This window comes from Neocloeon triangulifer, unplaced genomic scaffold (assembly GCF_031216515.1).
Source record: "Neocloeon triangulifer isolate White Clay Creek 2 clone unplaced genomic scaffold, ASM3121651v1 ptg000014l, whole genome shotgun sequence".
Lineage (NCBI taxonomy): Eukaryota > Metazoa > Arthropoda > Insecta > Ephemeroptera > Baetidae > Neocloeon > Neocloeon triangulifer.
The window spans coordinates 2,167,621-2,186,225 of NW_026775556.1; the positions used below are offsets into that span (position 1 = coordinate 2,167,621).

At 37.0% G+C, this 18,605-nt stretch overlaps 1 protein-coding gene across 1 annotated transcript; it reads left to right on the forward strand.

Moving 5' to 3' along the window:
• The first annotated feature begins 15,987 nt into the window (after positions 1-15,987).
• Positions 15,988-16,553, forward strand: LOC132200840 (protein FAM98A-like). The gene is made up of 2 exons (XM_059626585.1): positions 15,988-16,120; positions 16,290-16,553. Exons 1-2 carry the CDS (start codon positions 16,015-16,017, stop codon positions 16,475-16,477), a joined length of 294 nt encoding a protein of 97 aa, XP_059482568.1. The 5' UTR covers positions 15,988-16,014; the 3' UTR covers positions 16,478-16,553.
• The last annotated feature ends 2,052 nt before the right edge of the window (positions 16,554-18,605 follow it).

Sequence of the window (18,605 nt, forward strand, 5' to 3'; positions counted from 1 at the left end):
TCTACGGGTCAATCGTCGGACTCGTTCGACCATTGGCAGAGCAAGTGGTGAGTGACGATATTAAAACGCAGGCAGGGATTACGTAAAGGCATTCTAGAGAGAGAGAGGGACTTTCCTCGTGTCCAGCAGCCGGCGTTATCTGGCCGAGAATATAAAAGACCCCGAGGGGTTTGTTTGCCGATGAGGAGCTGGGGTGGTTTGAAATAAGTAACAATGAAGAAGAAGGCCAGGCCACCAGAGAGGGAGGGGGTTATTGGGTGAAGTTCCGGTCGGCGTGCACACAGGGATGATCGCGCGCCGGATAGGAAGTTGGCGTGATTGCCCAAAACTCGCTCTGTGTTCAGTGGTTCGGCCGGCCGGTCTATCCTAAAACTTGCACTCGTTCGAGTCCCGAGGCGGCAAAGCAAGCCCGACCCTATTATTTCGTGTGCAAGGGCGGCCACCACTTATGCGCCGGGCCTGCGAGCGGGACAAGAATTACACTCTTCTACTCTCCGCCGCACTGCTTTTAATTGTTTTATAAAACAGCGGCCACTAATTGATATTTAACACGGGGGGTGGATCAGTGCGAGCTAGTGGGACCGCCGCGAGGGAAACAGGTCTCTCTCCATTTGCAGCCGGGATTTGGAAAACTCGAGAGGTGGCAATTTGTAATTAAAAGACTCGGTCCGCGTTTTGCACGCTTCGCTGAGTCGAGTGAAAATGGGACCGGAAATTATCAGTTTCATGGACGCCGGTGCCAGAAAGCCCTCGCCGTTCTAAAATGTCGCAGACTAATAATTTTTAAGCCATAAAACGCTAAATTATATAAATTTTATCTTTAATTTTCAAAGAATAAGAAAATGCGTTTGAAAAAAATCAAGGTTTTAAATGTCTTGTATATGAATAAGATAAAAAATTTCCTTAAAATTTTTAGGCAGATAAAAGAAATTAAAATTTTCAATTCTAGTTCAAATAAAGTTTTTCAGAATGAAAGGGTATATTCATGAGGGAAAAAATGGCTTATTCTTATTCTTGTTATGCCTATTTATATTCAGAACACTTTCATGATTTTTGCGAGCCTATATTTCATATTTCATAACATAGAAAATACTAATGTAAATACTAAAATAATAATGTCAGCAAAGTTTAAATACAAATAATTTTAACTTTTTTAGTATATTATTTGTTTTCAATGAATGAACTCTCAAATTATTAAAAACAAAAAGACAAAATTTTATTGAGATTTCAGATTACGTCATTTTTTTCAATTTAAATAATAAAGTTTATTTACATTCACACAAAGAAGGATTTGCAGAAGGATGCGTTTGGGGAAAAAGGAAACAAAACTGATCATTGCGCAGTTTTTATCAGGCGATGCGCCCTGCCGCTGCACTGACAAATCATTCGCATCCCCACAGATGAAGCGACGCATTTTTCACCGAGATTAGTAATTTCAAGTGAGGCGCACATAATCAGATTTGAGCTGGGGCGCTATAAATCAGCGCGGCCTGTTAAGTAACGCATTAATTCACTTTTGTTTTTCTGCGCCGGGTGTATCGCGCTGCGGGTGTCACTTTTTATACCGCCGACATAAGTCAAGTGCGATGATGCGTCCAGCGGCGTGTGTGTGCGCCGAACACTGCACACTTTGTTAGCTTCTGTGTGTTACGTGCTGTGTATTGGCCTGCGCGCCATTCATCACCGGCCCCGACATCTCCCTCTCGCAACCCTGACATTGGCCATCTCCACATCAGCAAAAAATGAGCAACGACGGCAACTATTGTACCAAACTTGTAAAGCACCCGACTGCTGAAGCGCGCGCTCGCAAATTGCGCAGCGCCTAACTTGATAAGCGCCCACGCACGACCTAAAAACGATGCCAATTCCACAATGTCCTAAAAACGCAACGGTCATATGCGCCACTTCGATCTAGTGGTGCGATCAAAATTTTTATTTTGTTAAAAACAGTAATTAATAGCCTAAGAATAATATTTATATCAGTAAAGAACTAAAGCGAGAGAGAAAACTTCATTATATTTTTATACCATCTAATTTTTCCCAAGAAACAGGCGTGATGTAGTTAAATGAATAGAGATGAAAATTGTTTTCCCGCAAGTTTGCTGCATACCTGAAATTATAACATGCACAAAAATGAAAATTACTCTTTAAATTTAGGTTTTGGCTGTGAAAATTAAATTTTTTATTTTACTTTTGATATTTGCGAATAAAGATAATACATATGTGTTTTTAAATTTGAACTTTCTCAACTCGAAAATTTAGAATAATTTTTCATTAATGCGTCGATCCTAAAATTGTTGGTTTCTTTTCTTATGTTTAGTCAGTCCAACACAACAACCTTTCATTTTAAATAAAAGGTGCGGCTCCCACCAGGTTGAAGTGGTTTCATTAAATATTTTTAAGCTTTAAAAAAAAATACTTAAAAATATCTGTATCAATTAAAAACAGAGTTTAAATAAATGCAGCCTAGAAAAAAGTAAATAAAATAGCACGTGAACTATGAAAAACAATTCCGATTTTTAAAAATTTAATTTTTTTCTAGAGTCAAGGGGGCTAAAATAATTTTGCTTTCAGGAAATTAGTTGTATTTAAATTTATTTGATTTCAGAATATTTTTTACTATCTTGGATTCTGCTCTACACTTCAAGGCTTAAATTCTGTAAGAGGAATTCACCTGGGAAAATTCTTCTTACAGAATTGGAGCCGAAATGAATTAAATAGAAGTATATAGCAGGTACAAAATATTGGTTAATTTTAATTAAATTAAATTTCATGGTGAAGCTCATCAATTTACCAATTTTTCTAATATTTTTGATAAAATATTTTTGATGTTTATTGATATAATTAACTTTTGGCAATCCTTATCCAACAGCATAAACCAAAAAGTTGCCAGGTCAGCTGAATTTGTGCACGGCACACCAAGCATGAAGTCGCAGATTACAAAGCCCACATGCACTGCGGAACAGTGTCTATATATTTATTTGCTTTTTTGCAGTACTGCAGCAGCTAGCGAACTGCAAGTGGTAAAAATGCACTGGTCCGAGGTAATTTCATTATTGCGCGAGTGACGTCGCCGCCGCCGCGCGCCAGAATGAAAAAGTACCGCTGCCGAGGCACTCGGCCGCGTTTTGCACAGGGCTGAACGCAAATTGCATTATTGGCCTCGATTCTCCCTCGTCGCGGATAATGCGCGGGTAATCGCATCAAGCACTCTTTGGAAAATACACACAGCAAAATGCGTGATTGAGTTGCAAAAATGATCGAAAGCTTGCAAAGCAAACTCGACTCTCGGAATTCAACTCAATCTGCGCTCTCTGTGAAATGTTTTTGGGTGATTTTTCATGGGTTTACAAATGGTTGGAGGTTGGAGTTGGCCAAAATGACTAATCGATTTTTCCTCTAAAATGTGGCTATTTGCGTCTTGAATTGATTTAATTAACTTTTGTATCATTTGGTGAGCTTGATATATTTATTAAAATATTATTACTGAGAGTCTTTTTATTATAAAATTTGAAAATTGATCAAATGAAAAGTACCAATCAAATCAAGAATCACATTGAACTCTTTCATATCATTTCCCAGTGCAGTGTTTTTGTCCTAAAAAATTGCTGGTTTTGCTGAAGATAGCATCTACTGAACAGTACATAACAGTAAGTATAAATTTACAAGTGAAGACCCATGTCGTGTTCTGATTTGGTGTCAAATTTTGTACCAATCATGATGTTTATTTTGGAAAATTCAATAAAGTATGAGAATTTGATAGTTGAGATCTTATTGCAGTCTCAATTTTCTGGCCAATTGTTTTTCCTTTCTTCGAACATCGATTTTTAATTATTATTATTATTATTTGTTTCTTGAAACCGTAAAATTACTCTTTAAATTATATTTTTTCTTTGAATTTATTTAATTTTATATCAATATTACTCATTTCTGTAAACGAAGGTAAAAATTGAAAATTTAGTCTACTATTTCGAGTGAAAATAAAATAAAATCAAACTTTTTGAAAATAATATTCGATGAACAAAGTGGTTTAATTTTGCTAATGGGTCGTTACATCTGTAAACAAGATTAATCTCGCCCAGAATGGAACTGGTTGCAGTTCCACACGCACTTTTTTTGCGGTTTACTTCAATTGCAGACGCGCGCAAGTTTTACGACTTACACTCTTAATTGAAATGAATTTCATTTTATTGCCGCGCGTATAACGAAACAAAGCAATTTGTTAAATGACTCTCCGAGTTTTGTTTGCCGAGGGTCGTTCATTTTGAAATTTATAAGCTCGCCGCTGTTTTATACTTTTTGGCGGCCGGGTGTATTAAATTGGGCTTATTCCCTTTATGACCTCCTGGACTTATTTTAAATAAGAGAAAGAAGGAGTGGGCGAGCGAGCGAGCGAGGAAAGCTGAACACACATGCATGGGCTTTCCTCATCGCAACATGCCCACAGCGCTTGTTATAAAATTCATTTCACAAAGTAGGCGCGGAGACAAAAGAGTTTATGCTGTAAAGCTCGCCTTTTTTTCATTGTGTACTCGTAAAATAGGTAGGCCAGCCAGAAACGCCGGAGAGGCATAAAAATTTAAATGCAGAAACGCGCGGCCTTTCTCTCACCTGCTCGCGCGGGCGAGAGAGAGAGAGAGTTGGTCCGAGGGCGCGACATATACCTGCAGCAAACAGCCCCACAAGGTGTGACTCGACCTCTTTCCTCGCGCCTGCTACTTCTGTTGTGTACATAAAAGGTGACGTCAAAGCTGCACAGACGGGCCTCATCGCGTCGGAAAAGGGCACTTGGTCAAAACAAAGGAATGAGTAATTCTGTCGTAAATTTCTTACTACCAGAACGGAGATTCGCTTTGATGAATTTTGGAAGGCCTAAGTGGCAAAATCTCGCAAAATTTCTATTAAACGCAATTAAATTAAATTCTACACGATTGTTGGTTTGAAAACATTTTTTTTTATTTATCGTGTTTGAAATTTAAAATTTATGACTTTGTTTTTACCATTTGTAGTTATTTTTTTTTACTATTCATTGGGAACGAACAACTTATGGTACGTGTACAATAGAATTAATAATTTTATGTCTGGAAAAAAATAAAATAAACAAGACAAGGCCAATTTGTGTGCAATCGATAACCTTATGTTTCACAATAGCTTACTGTACTAAACAATAAAATAAAAAATGTAATTTTACAATTTAAGAGTTTCGATCTTAATCAAAATTTGGTTAAATTCAGATCTGCAGAATGTTCTCATATTAACACAACTATTGAAAATTCTAATTTATTCATTTATTGTTTGAATTAAAAATGGCATGTTTTATTTAATAATTATAAAAAATACCAAATTTTATAACAATTTTGCAGCAAGGTTTTGTCAATTATGAATTTTTTTGATGGAAAATATTTGTCTTGTTTTATCAAGGAAAGGAACTTATTCTGAATCAATTTTTGATTTATTGAAAACATGGAAGAATAATTTAGTTGTTTTAAATGCAACTTTGAAAAAATTGAGAAAGTTAAAAAAATTAAAATTATATATTATTGGTGTTTCTCGCACATAGGAGATTTTCACAGATCTCACGTCAGAGAGGAAAGCAAAGGGGGGCAAAGTTTCGGATTGTCTGAAAATCTGAAGGGAGCCAATTTGGGCGAGCAGCTATACTTGGACACGGGGCGTCGTCGAGAGTATTCAACTTTGAGCAAAGCGGCGACTACAAAGTGCCTTTAATGTCTCGCACTCGAGCTTCTTTGGAGTGCCCTCGCCAGGATTACTACGGCAAGATAAACAAAGTTGAGAGTGGCTGCGATGCGAGTACATAGCAGAGTCGGGCCGGTCCGAAAAAAAACCAAGGGCCTTCATGAATATTCAGCGCGTTGGTTGCCGGCCGTGCTCATTACGGGCGCAAAAATGATGCCGCTCTCTCGCTTGCAACACGTTCAGGTGATCAAGCGTCCGCCGGGAGCAGGACGTGTATGTGTGCGTCTGACAAATGAGATTAGCACTCTATCTCGGGTGGAGGCGCTCCTTGGATCTAATATGATGGGCTGCCGCTGCGAAAAATAGACACGGCGAGAGATTCTCTTGGGGACCGCTCGACTGCTCCGTCAAATAAAATATTAATCCCAACATGCGCGCCATTAACTGCTCGTGAGAGCTGCACAAGTGATAATTCTATTATACGGCCAGACTAGAAAAGCCAGAAAAGTCAGTCACTCCGGGCCTGTCAACGGTGCAACAACTTTTTGGTGTCAATTCATTTTTTCAATTATTAATATAATTAGGTAGAGTTCTCAAAAGACTTTAAAACTATCATCAGTTTTCCTCGTGAGGAAATTCAGAGATTTTCTTGGAATTGAGGCATTTGAGACCAGCTTAAAATTATTTTCACAGAAGAAGTAATAGCGAAGGAACAAAATTGTTGTTTGTTAATATTTTACTACAGCAGATCTCTGCAGAACTTGTAAACAGAGGAAAATTAATTAAAAGTAGACTTTTTGTAATTGCAAAAAATATTATGTGGCACTATGGCAGGATAAATTATTGTATGAGGTACAGTGGTCACATTTATATAATTTTATAAAAAAGGGCCAAAAATATTTGCAGGCCCAAATTTTCTGTTGAAAAATAAACACTTTTATTAAATGGGTTTGGTTATACGGCTGTAAAAAATGAAAAAAGTGGAACTGTTTTTAATTTCTACATTTTTTTCGTTCAAATTAATGGACGATATCTGATGAAATAGATAGCAAAGGAGTGAAAAAAAAACATACAAATATTGCATTTTTTACACATTAAAATTTTGCGTTTTATCCCGTTTTTATAGAGGAAATTTTTTTAATAGGCTTTTTATCACAAAATATGAATTCGGATACAAATATTTTGTTCCAAGACGGGCGATATAAAGTGAGAAATAGATTATTTTATTGTGAAAATAAGTTGTTAACGAAAATTCCAAAATTGACATAAACAGGATTTTCGTCAAATAGTTCATTCTAAAAACTTAATATTGTTACCTTAAGAAGAAGTCTATTTTTGGGCTAATTAATACAAGTTGAGTTTGTTCGAAAAAAAAATGAATAGGTTAAAAATGTTATACCATTTATCACCTACTATTCTCATCCATAATTTTATTTTTGTATTTTTACGATTTATCCTACTTTCTAAAATTAAATCAAATATATACAATTTACAAAATTTAAATTTTCCAATATTTGCACAATTCTTTAACCTGCAGTCAACTGGAGTGTGGTGTAAAAGCGAAGGTCGCCAACAAGAGTAAATTTGTCTTCAAGAGTCCCCATAGAGGAAGTGCTGGCCGAGCAAGAATGCAGCGACGTCACAAGTTTTCTGCCATAAAAAGCAGTAATATTTCAACAAATGAACACAACAGGAGAGTCTCGCCGTGGCCGGTTGGTGATGTAGTTTTATGGGCGCACTGGCCACTACAATAACTTCAATCCATTGGTTTTATGGCGATTGCAAGTGACACAGATATCCGACTGCTTGACCTCCCTCGCAGGCGCAATAAATAAACCAAAGGGCCACCACCTACACGCTCCCCTCGTCGTCGCCTCCCTTGAAACGACCACAGCTGGCAAAAAACTGTATCATTTGCATGTCTGATTGTTATGTAAAGTTGGAAAGGTAACGCTAATGCCAAAGATAAAGAAAAGTCTTGCGAACCAAGAGCTGCAAAAAAATTAAATCTTCAACTTTATGATTATTTAATAACGTTGAACAAACATCATCCAATAAAAACCATTAAATTTAATTTCTAGGATAGAAAATTAAATTTGTATAATTTGCTATTTGTATTGGGAGGTGATTTCACAATAAATGAGATCATTTTTTCAATTTTATATAATATTAAATTTTATACTTCAAATTTAAATATTTTATCACTTTTATAAAGGTTGAATTTATAATAAAAACTGTACAGTTTAATTGTTGAATGAATTATCTTAATCAAAGTATCAAATCAATCATATTATTTCACTCATCTTGCAGTTTGTTGCTTGTCGTTTAAAATTATTAAGCAGCATTTAAATTGAACTAAAATTTCCTTGTTCTTTCCCGAAGCTTTTTTTCATATTTAAATCGAATAAATTAACTTATTGAAAGGTGCTTCTTGTCGTTTCAAAATCAATAAAAGTTTGAGAATGGCGACGTTTTTGTCTACCGACTCATTCAATTAGAGTGTATGAATTACAAACAGCATTAACACAATGAGACGTGTATTTGCCAGCACAATATACAGCGGTGGTTTGCAAGCCGCGGCAAAAGCGGCGGGCGCGTTACAAATGATAAAAAGCGGTCGGTGCTTGCGAAATAGACTCGGAGATAAATTGTGCATAATGCGCGCGGACGGAATCGCCGCCGCACATCCATTTTAATAACGATAATAGAGCTCGGCAATTTCTCTGCTCGCGTTCGTCTCCTCAAGTGGATTTCGCTCCATCCGACTTTGCTCTTCACTAGCTGTCGTCCGACCACCGCTGTGCGCAACTTGATTGTTTAATTAATGCACTTCTTGTGCAAATCAAAAGCAGCGAGAGACACTCTCGGCCAAGTGGGTCAGTCTAGGATAATGGAACGTGCCGTGCCTATGCAAAACCCAAGCGCCGATTGTTTTAGAAATTAGTTCTGTTGAATTGATCAAACTCACTGTGTTAACTCAATTTGTGGCTCTTCCATAATAAAGAAAAGATATCTAATTGTAATTGCTAATCTATTTTATCTGTTGCAGAATAATAATTGTAAAAACAGCTGTTTTTACTTAATATTAACTCAATTTTAGCTCAATAATTTTTTTGTGTATTTGTATATGGACGCATTTTTTTCTAAATAAATTAAATTCTCTCATTGTTACTTCAGTTTTAAGTTTTTTTTTTCAATTTTTCATTACACTGATTTGATATTTTTTTCTTAATCTGTCCTTAAAAGAGTGAGGCAGAATTATTGATAATAGATGGTGATAATTTACCAATAATTAATTAATCATCATTGAATAAATTTATTAAAGTTTGAAACAAGTGGCGCATCCTTGTAAGCAAGCAAGCCTTTCTGTGAATTATGCAGACTTCTTGAAGTTATACTATGCTTGAAAATGTGCACAAGATTATTTGCAATTAACCGAAAGCTTCCAACTTTCCAGCTGAGTGTATCCGAACAAATCAAATTTCTCGCACAGCAGGATTCTCTGAAAGTCAGAACATAACATTTCCCAGAAATAACCGTTATGGAAATGCAGACTTTGCACGTTTGAATTAATTTCTAGCTTTGAAGTTAGTTTTGAACTTTTGTGATTAATTAATTGGAGAAGAGTAAGTGCCGGTGTTGAACAAAACTAAATCAATGATGTGTTACATAAGTAACTTTTGGTTTCTCTCAATTTCACATCTTTGAAAATGTCAAAGGCACAGTATGGCGTTTTACTTTTTTGCCACAGTGGACGAAACATAAAACACGTTTACAGCATCGCATGACAAAACCTGGCAGAGGAAGAAAAAAAAAACAGCTTTTGCCACAGAAGTGTCACATAAAATTTATATCATGAACGTTGCGAAATTTAATTAAACCAAACTTCAGAGCTGCTTTTTTACTACGATAAATTTAAAAAGTCAGCTTTAAACATTGGCAGGCAAATGTACTATTTTAATGACAAAAATTTCAATTAATTTTATGGCTCATTGCAAAATATAAGAGAACACACACATAAATATGTAGGCGATGAAAATTATATACAAAATTAACTATTAGTTATTAAAACTAAAAACATGCTTTAAAAAAGTTTAATGAAATTAATTGAAATTATAATAAAGCAGTAAATTTTTAATCATTAAAATTTAAAAAATTAATTTAACGCATTAAAATACAATTAAAATAATTTTTTTTATATTTATATTATATTATAAATTTTTTATTAAGGCAATATATGCAAGAAATTTGCAAATATCAGTTTTTCGCAGCACTTTGTGAAATTTGCGGGTGCTAATTGGAGGGTGGTGCAGTGATGGAGGGAAAGGGTCTCTTTTGATGCGGCATTACGGCGTGACTGGGCGCCCGGGCTTTAAATTCATTATTGACGCAGCGCGCCTCTTCTTTTCTCGCCTCTCTGCTCCTTTCGCGCGAGGCAAACGGAGCTTTTTATTGGGGATAATTAAAAGCAATTGCTCCTGCAGGAGGCACGAGAAAAAAAACGCTGCTGAGCAAAGAGCTTAAGCGTCTTGTTAAGTGCGCCAGAGGTGAAGTGAGGCGCGCAGACGATGTTTTGGGCGCGCATTAAAAATTTAGCCATATCAGATTTAATGGTCGGGTAAAAGCGGCTCCTCGCAATAAGAGGCTGCTCTCGTGTTTTTATTGGATGCGACACACACGCGTCTCCTCTGCCCGGCCCAAAACAAGAGCAAAAGTCGAGAGAGCGAATTTCGTTCGTCGGCGCGCCGCGAGATTTATCCGTTTTTGCGCGCTTGTTCGGTCGTTAGGCGCGGGTTTTGCCCCGGCGCGCATACATTTATTCCACGCAAAACCATCTGCCATTAATTTTTATGGCTGAGCACCGGCATGATGACACTCGAAATCAATTGCTGTGCGCAGGTAAATTATGCCAACAGCTCCCAATTCATCACAAGCAAAAAATAATAATGATCGTTATCCCATTTTGCGCATGTCAAGTGGGGACAATTTTTCTTTAAATATAAGGTATTTTTCCAGCAACATATTTGCTGGAGTGTAAAAATTTAATCAAATAAACAAATTTTAATTGTTACTGGGTTTATTATGTAACTAAGATGGTTGGGCATATTTTTTTATTATTGCTACACAATACTGTACTTTTTGGTTTTAATAAATATTTTGAAGTAGGGAATATAAATAAAATTTAAGTGAGGATTAAATTTAGTGGAGTCCCGCAATAGGGCCGAAAAGAACAAGGCCGAAAACGGCTGAGCGGAACAAGGCCGAAAAGGAATAGGGCCGAAAAGGAACAAGGCCGAAAGCTGAAAAATAACCGATTACCGCGAGCGCGTTCAGCTCAGCGAACATTCAAACTGAGGATCACAAAATCTCATAAATTTGGGGGACAGCGAGATAAAGATAAACTGATCTCTTGGACAACTAAAAAAAAACCATATCTATTGACATGTTTTGCAAAAGCTGTATATTTATACTTTGTATACGTTAGCTTATATAAAAATAAACTTTTTTTTTTGCTCTGAGCAATCACAGACAGAAGCAACAAATAAAAAAGTTTGTTTTAATTAATTGAACGACCTCGAGTACGACCTCCAACGGTCTCGTTTTTGACAAGGGCAACTCGACCGACGCGACCGACTCGCGCAACTCGCGCAACTCGCGCAACTCGCGCAACTCGCGCAACTCGCGCAACTCGCGCAACTCGCGCAACTCGCGCAACTCGCGCAACTCGCGCAACTCGCGCAACTCGCGCAACTCGCGCAACTCGCGCAACTCGCGCAACTCGCGCAACTCGCGCAACTCGCGCAACTCGCGCAACTCGCGCAACTCGCGCAACTCGCGCAACTCGCGCAACTCGCGCAACTCGCGCAACTCGCGCAACTCGCGCAACTCGCGCAACTCGCGCAACTCGCGCAACTCGCGCAACTCGCGCAACTCGCGCAACTCGCGCAACTCGCGCAACTCGCGCAACTCGCGCAACTCGCGCAACTCGCGCAACTCGCGCAACTCGCGCAACTCGCGCAACTCGCGCAACTCGCGCAACTCGCGCAACTCGCGCATCTCGCTTAATAATAAAATTAATAATAATAATTAATATAAATTTAGTATCTGAAGTTAGAAGACAAGGAAAAAAGAAACTTTTTTTGAAAAAGATATTTTAGCCGAAGAAAACCCAGATTTTTAGATATGTGAGCAATATCTAGTTTAATAGCGTTAAAAAGTATTTACATTAAATAAATTTATCTAAAATTAGATGGTTTTTAATTAAATTTTGAAATCTTAATAAATAAAAAATTAGTTCATTTCTATTCCAAAATATTTTATGACAGCACTTTTTATCAAAGACAACGCATTTCAACTTAAAATTCATTAATAAAATAATACTAGAAAAAATCTTATAAAATGTTAAGTGAAAATTTCAAACCAGTACAATTTATTAGGGTTAATATAAAAATTTGAATTCGATTGAAGAAGTTGACACTCGAGGAGATGATCATGGAAATGAAGAGATCGGGCTTTTCCATAAAAATTCGATCCACATAATAAAGTAAAAAAAATAATAATTGATACCGTAAACAAAATATTTTAAGTCCCTACGTGAAAAAGTTATTTTTGATAAGAATACAGGATTTTTTCTTTGGTATAGGCATTAAACTTTACTTAAGATTCAATTATCTTTTATCTTTTAATTTGCATATCTCAGCAAAGTAAGCAGGAAAAATTTCTTAACTTCAAAATTGATCCTTTTATCTGACGAGGTAAAAAGTAAAGTATCAAAGTCAGTACAACACATTTTTTGTTGTTGAAAGATAAAAATCTTCTCCAAATTATTGGTGACACGTAATTATACCGATCTGGTCAAATTTCATACAAGCAATCTAATATTAATAACACGCGCTTCTCACATTCAATTTGGGAGCGGCTGCGAGGCTCTTATTCGCAAAAACAATTTGGCGAACGTGGCACCAGGAGACTTGTGGCGGATTAGGCTTCCGAATTCCCACGAGGGCCAGAAAGGCGGTATCAATTATTAATTAGGCCGAAATGCGTGCAGCATATTTACTCTGCGCGCGCTCGACGGCCCCGAGCTAGACTGCCGGAGAAGCACTGCAGCGCTTGCCAATTCCAGCGCTAATTTCTGTTTGATTGCACATCAGGGCTGAGCAGCATAATTAAACACAAATATACCTACGCGGATTTGGCGCACTTGACTGCACCACTTGCATGTTACGATTGGTCTGCCCGTAAAATTATACACACTCGATGGCGCAATTCGCTTGCTTATTAATAATAATAAATGCGATTAAGCAAGTCGCTAATTCCGCGGCGCAATAATATTATTTGAGTTAATAAAACGGAGATAAGCCGCGCTATTGAGACTGCATAATTCATGTTTTAATTGTGACGAAGTGCAAAGCTGCTGGACTAGCTTGGCTAAATGGAGCAGAAGTGTGAAATGCACACGTTTCAATCCCAAGGCAAGTGGAGTAGAGAGATTTGTTGGAATGGCTGCGGCGCGCAAATGCTAATTTGCCGAGTGCTCGCTGGCTTTTGCAATTCTTCAATGTATTATATGTGCAAGGATGTGGTTCGCTGCCGCGTAAATCAAACATGGAAAGGTTAATTTTTCAATGGCCGCTGCAGACGTGCGCAGAAAAAGATAAAATGATCGGTAGTCAATTCCAGTACTCAAATAATGCTGTATTTTATCCTAAAATTATTATATCGGATAATTTTATTGCATAATATTTCAGTATACTTATGGCAATATAGCAGTTTAAAAAATTACTCTTGAGTAATCTTAAACATTTCAAGTAGCACCTCAAGAAGCATTCTATCAACATCAATTTGATCATGAAAAATAATAAATTTTTGTTAAATCAGCAAAAATGTATTTTATGTTAACTAATTTTCAATACATAAAAATTCGTAGATTGAGCTTGGGAGACAATTGCAAATTCCTAATTGCAAATCAATGGTATTCCCTTTTTTAAATAATAATTGTAATACAATTTTTTTTAAGTATATAAATAATGACAGCTTAATAAGTTGAGAAATTCCTAATAAATTTAAAGTTTAATTACAGTGTTTTCCTAGTTCTTTCTTTTTATTTCAATTTTCAATGTCTTCATTATTTTTTTAAATTTTAGTGAAACTTCTAAAACAATAGTTGCCAGTGGAAATTTTGACCTATTATATTTATAACATAATTATTAAAAAAAAAAAATAAGCTATTTCAATCGCCTAGATATTACCAATTTTGCCTCAACAACAATTAGGCGGAGCGTTTTTCCTAAGCTTCTTGTAGAAATTCACTATTTTGCATAATGTGTATGTTCAAAAAATTTCATTACAGTTATTTCCTTTGAAATTTTTTTCACTATTTTACAAAGATCTGAAACTATTTAGTTTTAATATTGGGGAAGGGGAAAAGACTTGTTTCACCATTAAATAAAAATGATCACAACTTACCCGTCGACTTGTTTATAAATTAATGAATTAAAAATAATAATAATTATAATCATATTTTTTAATCTTCTGTAAAAAAGCGATTCACGTTTGAATTGTTGGGGAAGGTTAAAATTTTGCGTTGTTTGGTACAGGTAAGGTGATTGTTTGATTTATGCGGATTTATGATTGTTTGATAATGGGTTGTAAACAATTATTTATTTCACTTCACATTAAATTCTAAGAATTGATAAAAATGTTGACCTAAAGTGGCAACAATACCTAAATAAAAGTTATCAGTTTGGTGAAATTTAAAAATACAAAGATTTAAGAAATATTCAATGAAAAATTTAAATAGAATAAACAGAAAAAAGTTGAGCGTTTTAAAGTTATTGAAAAATTGTTTGTAAACATATTTTTTTTTAAATTTTGAGTGCAATTTAAATTAATCATTCTTGAAAATGAGCATGCATGATTTTTTTTCTTCATTTAGAACGTTTTCTGCAGCAACAATGCCGAAACGACCTCTACTCATGCAAATTTGTGCCATTGACCCGATTCCACAAGATATTTTTTATTGACGCGCACGCCCCTCTTGCAACAGTGGCACAGGCAGTGCTCCTCCTTTTGTGTCACACGAATTTTTATGCTGACGGAAATTCGCATTCCAAATTGAGCATAAGGCGCCCCCTGTGCAGCATGGAAAGCAGAGCCTTTGCATCTCTCTCGTCTCCAGAGGAGGATATAAGTGATTTGGCTAAGTCAAGGGCATTTGTCACGTCACGGGGTTATTGCCATATCATAACATGCATCATCCCCCCGGGCACGTCTCGAGGCAATTTAACTCGGATGATGCCAGCGGGCGGGCGAGTTTTATTAAAATAAAAAATCAGCATCTCTCTCTCGCTCGCTCGCACCGCGCGAAAACGTGCCTCGTGAAAATTAGGCGATGATTTTTCATGCACGCGTCGTTTTCATATAATAAAAGCTGCCCGCGATATAAAATTCAGATGCAGCAGCACCAAGCGAATATTTTTTTTTTTTTTTTTTTTAATGCGCGGCGTCTCATATTTTTCTTTATCTCCTCTATTTTCCGGCGAGGGCGTATGCATGGCGCAGCGATGGCGGTGTCACCTCGCACCGCGGCAGAAATATATTGCACCACCATGAAATAAAGTCTGCTTCTATATCTGCAGTTGTGATCGTCCCGTTCCCCCTCGATATTTCACCATTCATCCGCAGAAATTCCTCCTTTCTTTTGCCTCCAGTCCCCTTTCGGCAGTAAATTTTTCTAACGCGCCCCTGATTGTTTTAAAACATGCCAGATATTGCTGAAAAAACACACACACTGTGCCGGAAGGAAAGTTTGAAAGTTTGGCTAAATTATTAAAAGTGGAAAAGCCGCAGAACACGCGCGCACCCGATCATTGGGCCGATAGAGCACTAAATCAGGTGATTCATTGCCAAAAATGTTGCCGGCAAGTTTGTGTTCCTGCGGAGCTTTCCACCAACTTGTTCTGCGCTAATCCAATGAATGATATTTCCCCCGCGGAGCTTGTCTAATCTCCTAAATCTGTCTGAAAAGTTTTTCTGTTGTTAGATTGTTAGACAGCGTTCCATTTTTATTTACGAAAAAAAAAATCAAACTTTCTGTTCAATTTTGAACATTTTCGGGAGCAGTGACCTTATTCCACGGATGTTTTCGTGGTAAATGTTGATCTTTGTTGTCATCAAAATCGTGGTTTCCTGCTGTGGAAAGATGTGTTTTGATGCTACTCGCCGGCGGTTTTGGTTTCCGATGTCTCTCTCGATATATAAACGGCATCTTCTCTGAAGAGCGATTCATTCAAAGATACTCTTGCAAGCTCTGCGATGCAGTTGAAACTTTTCGTGGTCGTCGTTCTGGTGGTTCTCGCCACTTCTGCCTGGGCCCAGGACGAGGTCCAGCTCGATGATGATGATGAAGCCAGCGATTTTGGTAAATATTTTGACAGTCGGAGAGGTTTTGTAATTTTCGTTACAAAAATTGAAATTCGATTTAATATCTGAAATTTTACTAATTAATTTATTTTTTATCACAATGAGTGATTAAATTTTTTGTTTATAAATAAATTTTTTTATTGACTATCAAAATTTATTATTTGCAGATGGAGTGAGAGTGGCTCGTTCTCCGTACCGCGTTAATAATTATGGCGGCCGTGGCAACAATCGCTACAATTATGGTCAAGGTGGCAGAAACCCTTATCAGCATTCCGGACACAACAATCACCGTGGCAACCAGTACGGCGGACACGGTCAAAATCATGGACGATATCCCAATAACTACTATGGATAAAAATATGACTTGGAGAAATTGTGCGGAATTGTGTATTTATTATTGAAGCAAATTAAATAAAATGCTGTTAAACTAATTGTGATTTTTATTAAAAATTCTACTTAATTGCAGCAAACTGCAGTTTGAAAAATTAAAAATCTAATTGTTCCCTTTTTTATATTGAAGAATGTTGTTTTATATTTAAAAAATTAAAGCAAATTAAAATAATCGCGCAATATTTTTGAGAGCATTTGAATTGCTCATTCTCTTTTGTACACAAATAGAACTAATGGAAGCGCATCTCCACATTTTTCTCCGCCATCAAAAAAACTCGCTTTGCATTCAAAGATTTTTTCCTTCGCTCGCCGCCACATCACAAACGATGTTTTGTGCTGGAGAAATTCTCGCTGCCAGCCGGCGTCGTCTATACGGCTGACTGTGTGCGCATTTATTTATTTGTGTATCATTGCCAGAGGCGACGCGAGGAAATGCGTCAACTCTTGGCAATTTATCATGCGCTCCTTCAATTCGCTCCGTCCGCACCTTCCAAGTTGATGCTACTTCCACCGCCGACCATAACGCGGCTCGGAATTTCAAAAGAGACGCGAAACAATTTTGGTAAAAAGGAGAGAGACGAACGAGGAAGAAAAGTTTCCCTCGGGGAAAGAAAATGCTGAGCTTCTTCTTGGAATAGTGTTTTTTTCCATGACGGAACAATGTTGAAATTTTTAGTACCATTCATTTAAATTTACTATGACCATTAAAGTCAGTAATAATAAATATTAGAGTAAAATAAGTATTTTGAATACATGATACGAAAAAAGTAAATAAAGAGACATGGAGAGGCATTTTTATTAATTTACATTCAACTTAATTGAAAAAAATAACTCAGATTTTTTCTCGAATTCGGGAAAAATAAGTGATCTGTAGGGTAGAATAGCTCAATAGATATAAATTTCTGATAAAATGAATTGGGATAATTATAATTTTGATAAGAGTAGGTGATTTGAGTTGAATTTAGATTACACATTAATATGCCGAATTTTTTCTTTATTGATAATTTTGTTCCCCTATATTATTGTATAACAATACCAAAAGTTTTTGAATTCAAAAGTAGAAAAATTAAACGGGTTTTAAATTTTAATTTTCTCACCTATTTTTGCTTCTTCTTTTTTCCTTTTTTTACCGATGATAATCGATTTGAGAGTTGCGATGGTGTACCAGGAAATGTGCCTTCCTTTTCAGCTTCCAGGAGAGTGGATTTGCTGTGCAGGCCGCCATAAGTTAATATTGATACTCCATCATGAGCTGGGTTGTTGTTACACGTAGTTTGCTTTCGGTGGCAGCGAAAAAGATGGAAAAGCGGCGGCGGAGAGCAGCGGTGCATGCTCCGAAATATCAGTCCGCGCGCCCAGCAGATTGTTATAGAAATATGGAGGCGTCAAACTTGACCCTCTTGCACACTACATCAATCTGCAGGAAAGCGAGCGAGGGAAAGAAACTTATTGCGCCCAAGATCGGAAGTTAGAGAAGAAGTTCTGCGCTCGGATAACACCTTGAATGTTTGTTCCATCAAGATTAACTCGCTCGCGTAAAATATCGCCGGCGTGATAGAGTCGGTTCGGCGTGGCGGCGTTTCGCGTGATTTCTCGCCAACTCCTTCTTCTTCAGCACCTGCCCCGGACGTAAATTGAAAACTTCAGCTCTCGGCTCGAAATAAATGTAATTAACTCTTTCGGCTTAGCAAATATAAATTCCGAGAGAGAGAGAGCGCACGACCTTTTTTCGCCTCTCGCTCTCGACATGTTTCTTTTGCAGCAGGAAAAACGAGACGCATGAATAAATTACTCCTTGAAATGAGCTGCCTCTCGTTCTCGGCGTGTGTGCGAAGAGTCTCTCCCGAATAAGAAGCAGAAGAAGAAGAAGAAGAAGAAGCACCGCCAGGAAAAAAATAAACACTCATTTAATATAAAAGTCGCCGGGTCTAAATTAGAGTTTCTCATTTGAGCGGGAAATTTTTTAACTTTTATACCCCGAGTGAAATTTCGTCAACTCGTCGGAAGCCCCGCGGCGCCGTTGGTTTTAATTAGAGAAACGCGCAGGGAGCACCTTCAAAAGCAAAAATCCGTGCTAATGAATTTTGAGTAAA